This window comes from Olea europaea, chromosome 14 (genome assembly GCF_002742605.1).
Source record: "Olea europaea var. sylvestris chromosome 14, O_europaea_v1, whole genome shotgun sequence".
Lineage (NCBI taxonomy): Eukaryota > Viridiplantae > Streptophyta > Magnoliopsida > Lamiales > Oleaceae > Olea > Olea europaea.
The window spans coordinates 6,545,148-6,552,117 of NC_036250.1; the positions used below are offsets into that span (position 1 = coordinate 6,545,148).

General features: G+C 36.7%; 1 protein-coding gene across 1 annotated transcript; it reads left to right on the forward strand.

The window, feature by feature from the left end:
- Nucleotides 1-2,266: 2,266 nt before the first annotated feature.
- Nucleotides 2,267-4,049, forward strand: LOC111408952 (isoflavone reductase-like protein). The gene is made up of 5 exons (XM_023038805.1): nt 2,267-2,569; nt 2,776-2,910; nt 3,065-3,302; nt 3,454-3,657; nt 3,757-4,049. Exons 1-5 carry the CDS (start codon nt 2,387-2,389, stop codon nt 3,921-3,923), a joined length of 927 nt encoding a protein of 308 aa, XP_022894573.1. The 5' UTR covers nt 2,267-2,386; the 3' UTR covers nt 3,924-4,049.
- Nucleotides 4,050-6,970: the final 2,921 nt, after the last annotated feature.

Sequence of the window (6,970 nt, forward strand, 5' to 3'; positions counted from 1 at the left end):
CTACAAAGGGGGCCAACTTATGGCCCGTATTTGACCCAGGTTTGGTCCGGGCTTTTCAAGGGCTGCTGGAAATGCGTGGCCCATTTTGACATCTCATTGACCAGTAAAAGAAGCTTTAAAAATAATGTCTATTTCTTCTTGCTTATGTCTCAAACATGTAAATTGTTTTAATTAATTGGATTTTAATGATCAGAGCTTTCGCATATTTCTTAAAAATGAAAGGCACGTTTTCATAATTTGAGTGGTTAATTTGAAAAATATAAAAGAGAAACATATACAGTATTCAATATAATATGATACATATAACATGTGTCTTGATTTTAATGGATGGTCTATCGCATAGACACAATATCATGATATCGAATTTTTTTCTTCACAAGGATGCTAGAAGTCTTTTTTGTAGATATTTAAAAAAAAAAACAAACAAATTCTTCATAAGAACGCTAGGTGTCTTTATTGTAAATATTTTAATATTAAATTACAATATATATATACACACACACATTTATGTCGAGTTTAAACATGACCACTTATTCTAGTAGGTTAGTAAGCTACCTCTTCTACTTTCGGCAAGGATGGCTCTGAAGGGAGAGTTTTTTGGAACCAGCGTTATCGAAACTTAGGTGTGGCATTTCAAGTTAGCGAAGAGGTGTTTACATACATTTTTAAGGTATGCATGACATAGGTATGCACACGCACCTGTTAATAAGATCCATTTGGTACTTGGATAATATATTTATTTGTTTTTGAATAGGATAACTGAAGATACATATATAATAATATACTATAAGAATCTTAATTATATAATATAAAAACTTAAATTTTGTACTGAATAATCCTCGTATTCAAAAGATTTCAACTAAATATACGGTATGCAAATATATAACTTCTAATTATTTAATCTATGTATTCTACAACATGCTTGTATTCTATATATTTATGTAATATACTCATCAACGTATCGGTATTAAGAAATAAACAATTTACCGTCTTAAAATACAGATGTCATGTTTTCCAAAAAAATAATAATAATAATAATACAATTAATATGTTAAATTGGATTGTACCAAATAAGATTAAAGAAAATGTTAAATTAATGTCTATCTTCAAATACACAGTGATGCTACCAAAAATCGTACCTGTAGATTTCCCGAGCTTGATGACTGGTGAGGAGCACGAACGTGATCTTCCGATACCTGAAACAAAGGCAACGAGGTGTGTTCTCGTCGCCCCTCCGATGCTTAAGTTAGAAAGGGAAATATATGCGTGAGGCTATATGCTGAAGAACAATGATAAAACGTACCTGAATAATGGTTCAAGGTTCTGTATTTATAGTAGTAAGTGACATTCTCCTAATTGGACTCAACTAGTTGGATGTCCTCATCTGTTGGAGTCCTGAATGGTTAAGGAGTTGGTTGAATTCCAGAATTATGCGTGAGATATGACTCCTGCGGGAGTTAAGATTCCTAATTGCGTAGGAATTCTAAAGTGTGAACAATCGTCAGCAGTAAGGAGGAGCACATTCCCGAGGACTATGCCCGAGAACACATGTTTGCAATATGCGAGCATCATGGAGATGTGGTCGGGCCTTGTGTCTCGAGGACGAACATGCTCGAGGACACCACAGATGGATTTACAACTTTACCAAAATTAGTCCTCGGGATATACTGATCGGGGATATTGTAAAATGTCACCATCACACAGCAATGAGAATCATTACTAGTTTGCATTGGTAGTCGGTATGGTGTCTATATTCATTTAGAGCCCACCATGATTTTTTAAAAATGACGAAATTTGGTAGGAAAACTCAAATCTTCTGAAGTAACCCTCTTGCAATGGCCATAGTAAATAATATCTACTTATAAAAAAAATTCTTCTGAATTCTAGATTTAATGTTTAATTTATTCTTATTGAAAATCGTTTTCACCCTACTTATTTCGGTCATTTCTTCTAGATTTATGTGTTGTGTCCATCATGCTCTCACTTTCCGACTCTCTCATGCTCACCCTGGATTTAATGTGTAAATAATGCAAGATCTCAATTATACACCAAACATTTTTTTTTTCTTTAGATGTGACACAAAAACAAATATAAAGAGAAAATTGCAAGAAGGAAAACCACCTAACCTTATTTCCACATCCACAAGTAAGCACCTAATTTGTAGGTAATTGAAAAGGAGACCTTAAAATACTGTACGAACTTGCGGTTGTTCACTAAATATTTTTGACCTCATATGTGCAAACGAGGACACTTAAGTAAATTTATAACTCCTCCTGTCGATATATAGGTGAAGGCTGCCTTTGGAAATTTATGAATTCCTAGTTCCCTTGGCTTTTTGTTATCATTTCAATTGTTCTTCAAAAAAATTCCCAAGAAAATCTTGAAAATGGCTGACAAAACCAAGATTTTGATCATTGGAGGAACCGGGTACATTGGCAAATTCATAGTGGAAGCAAGCGCAAAATCTGAGCACCCCACTTTTGCTCTGGCTAGGGAGAGCACAATTTCTGATCCTGTTAAAGGAAAAATCATTCAGGGCTTCAAGAATTCAGGTGTCACCATACTTTCGGTATGTTAATAAAACTTAATAGTGAATTCCCGACCTGTATAGGAAATGACATATTTGGTACGCTGGACTAGAACGAAATTGAGAAAGAAAAAAGATTAAACTTTTGACCTTTGTCTTGTATAATATTTGTCAAGTATTATTTTCTTTTATTGCATACCAAATGAGAGAAAATGGTGAATCTGGGACGTGCTGTGTGAAATTTTCAGGGCGATTTATATGATCATGAGAGCTTGGTGAAGGCTATAAAGCAGGTGGATGTGGTTATATCAACAGTTGGTCAACTTCAATTAGCTGATCAGGTTAAGATCATTGCTGCCATTAAAGAAGCTGGAAATGTCAAGGTTGGTTCGATGGCATCTGAACAAAATTAAAAAGGAAAAAGAAGTTAAAATATTGTCGACTTTCATTCTTTTGTGCAATACAGTTAAATATTACGTACTAGATATGTCTTCCAAGAAAGGATATTTTTATACTCTTTTTTCTCCAACTTTGTAGAGATTCTTTCCATCGGATTTCGGAACTGATGTAGATCGATGTCACGCTGTGGAGCCAGCCAAGTCTTCGTTCGAGATCAAGTCCCAAATTCGCAGGGCCATCGAGGCAGAAGGAATTCCTTACACCTTTGTATCAGCTAACTACTTTGCAGGCTATTCCCTTCCAACACTGGTGCAGCCAGAAGTCACTGCTCCACCCAGAGATAAAGTCATTATCTTAGGCGATGGAAATGCCAAAGGTCAATATTGTCATGTTTGATACACTGAATTAACTCGAATATTGAAATTTTCGTCACATAATCTTCTTTAGTCTTGTCCAGTCGAGACATGAGATTACCTTTCATGTCCAAACGTTCGATGTCTTAGCTTTATTTTTTTCCGTTCTTGTAGCTGTTTTCAACGAGGAAAACGACATTGGCACATACACCATCAAAGCCGTGGACGACCCAAGAACATTGAACAAAATCCTCTACATCAAGCCTCCCAAAAACATATATTCATTCAATGAACTTGTTGCTTTGTGGGAGAAGAAGATTGGTAAAACCCTAGAGAAAATTTATGTACCAGAGGAACAAGTTCTCAAACAGATTCAAGGTTAGTCAGAATATTAATTTTGAGCAAAATATTTAAATCCCTTTTCAAGATGTTTTATATGGAAAGTACTTATTCTTGAACTAATTGTAATTATTGCAGAATCTCCGTTTCCCATCAATATTGTAATGGCAATCAACCACTCAGCATTTGTGAAGGGCGATCTGACAAATTTTAAAATTGAACCATCTTTTGGAGTTGAGGCTTCAGAGCTTTATCCAGATGTTAAATACACCACTGTGGAGGAGTACCTTGATCAATTTGTTTAAATTATTAATTACTTCTACTTGTTGGCGAAGTGTGTATTGTCGAGACAAACTATTGTATAACTATTCAAAAATGTTTAAATAAATAAGCTCATCTCTTTTTTAATAGGGATGAGGTAGTTCAATGTAGTAGCAAAGCATGTAAGTGTTCTAATTTCAATATTGCCGTCACCTATTTTCGTAAATTATGCACGTAATAGACATTTGATGAATTTGAATACATGTGAAGGACTAGTTGAAAATTAATGACTTAGAGTAACTCGATAGAAACATTTCATGCACATTATTTCAACTCACTTTTGAGAAACTAAAGTTTCATGAAAAATTTAGAAAATTATGTTCCACCAAAATCAATGTAACCATAGCCCATGTTTGGTTCAACTAAAAAGTGGATTAAAATTGGAGTCAAAGTTTTAATTTTAACCATATATGCCACAGGACTCGCAATATTTCAATCATACATTTCATCAATTTTTATCAAAATTTACTTAAAAAATTTTATATGAATCAAACAGGGGCTATATTACACTTGTGGTTTGGCCTAGATGGTTTATACTATTTTTCAAAAAGAACTCTAACCGATAGAAGATCAGAGACGCTAAAATATCAGGGATAGAATCATAGAAAACATATTTAAGAACCAAGAAAGAAATATTCACATTAGGAGGAGGAGGAGACACGCGTGGAAATTTTTTCCATGGATAGATAAGAGGTCCCTCAATTATACAAGATATTTAGTGACTTCTCCCTCCCTGATGAATTAGCTTAATGCCATTGGATTCTACTTTAGTTGGGCTGTCATTTTTTATTGGACTTCGACACATTGGGCTTCTCTTGGATTCATATCTTGCATTGCTTATTTGATTTTTATTAGTGGGATTAATACATAAGACCAAATTCTAAAGATTACATTTCATAAATAACAAACTCATTAAAATATCTCAAAAATCAGATAATAATTAAATTTATTAAATATTAAATTATAATATAATATATAATTTATATTAATTATTTTCACCACATGCCACCTTACCACTCCATCCTATCACCCTACTACACCACTTTCCCTCTACCTTTCCATCGAAAATAACCATTGGCTCCAGCAATCACTCTGATAGCCTCTTCGACGATTGCTCGGCAAATTGTTCCAACAACCACTCCCACCCCACCCCCACACACTTCCTACAGTACCCTACCCTCATTCCTATGTTCCAAAAAATATCCAGAAATTAAAAATTGGAATCACACGCCATCCCACCTATTGCTCTAAAAAAATTTCCAAAAATTAAAAACTGAAGATTACATTTCACATCCCGGAACCATTATATCTTACCCCACCACACCCATCCAAAAAACTTCCAAGTCAATGACATGCTATCCATGATTAATTGTGACCAATTTTGTATTCAATGTGATAGTTTGTGACCAAATCAATATTAACTGAGGCTGTATGTGATCAAGTCACAATCAACACAGAATTGACCACAACTTTCACAACAAATGCATAATTGCCCACAAAGAGTCACCATAAACAAATCTTCACATACCGCAAACCAATACCACAATCCACCACCAGTCATCACAACCTTCACTTCCAAGTTTACTATATTCACTGACCCGTGTTATCTATGATTAATTGTGACCAACTTTGAATCTAATTTGAAACTGTATGTAAATAAGTCATGAACAGTCACAGTTAACATAGATCTAATTTGTGACTATATGTAAACAAGTCACGGACAGTCACAATGAAGATACAGTTGGTCACACATGATTTTCGTCGCCATTACCATTACCACTTCGGCACTACCACCACTCCCAACAACGTCAACCAAATGCGCACACCAACACTTTCAACAAATCCTAATCACCACCACCGACATTACCACACCACTACCACCACATGAAAGATCCGTTGCTCGTAGCTGCAAGTCGAGGTGCGCCTCCTTTGAATTCTCCAAACACAGCCCGAGTTGTTGGACTCCACCACCAACATGACCACGTCAACCTCTTTTACAAACCTCGGCCAATATTCAGGCCTAATACCTTCCCTAACACACCAAAAATCAAGCCAAACACCAGTAGCTATGGACTATCTTTTGGGCAACACCACCTCCGGTGATGCCCATGCTGGTATCACCATCATTGCCACCACCTGCATCAAAATCCACCAACACCACCTCACTGTCGCCGCCGCCAACAACAAAAAACTCAACATAAAATTGCCGACAGCTACAAAAACACAAAGCCCAACAAAAATGGTGATATTTTGAAACTGAACAAGGCAATGGTCCTCCAATAGGGGCACTTCGTCGGCCACTAAGCCACCATCGTGAAGAACTTTGACGACTGCACCCATTATCGCCCTTACAGCCATTGCTTGGTCACGCGCGAAAGCATTTGTCAACCATGAAATCTAAAGGCAGCGATAGCAGCAGTGCCTGAAAAATCACTCCGAAAATCATATCCAAAACCATCCCTAAAATCAGAGCCGCTGCGCAGCGTAATTGGCGTCAGAGGCTGTTGACACATAAAAATTCAGCCCAAGTCGAACAGCCCAAGGAGTAAAGCCCAATTGGAGAATCCCCAAATCGGATGGCCCAAAGAACGAAGTCCAATCGAACGAGTCAAGGTGAAGGCCCAAATAAGGGGCTCAAGAATGCGGTAACGCCATTGCCCAAGTTTGCAAGTCGCCCAGAATCTGAACGAATGGACTGTCATACGGTCGCCCAGAGCTATTATTCTACTCTCGCCCAAACCTTCAAGTCGCCCAAGGTATCAACAAACATAACGCATCGTGGTTATCAAGGAATGTAGTTATCAAGGCAGTTGTTAAAGTAACCTTATCACATTCCACGACTCAAGGAATTCAATCGAAAGCGGTTGAACGATGAACGATAATGGCAGCAGTTAAGAGGCTGTTTCATGACAAAATGGCCACTACAAAGAAAGTGGGTAGTTATAGGACGATCAAGCAGTTTTCAGAGTAGTTAATCACAAAGAGATCGTCTATGAGGTATAAAAGGGAGAAAGGACGCAGAAGCAAAGGA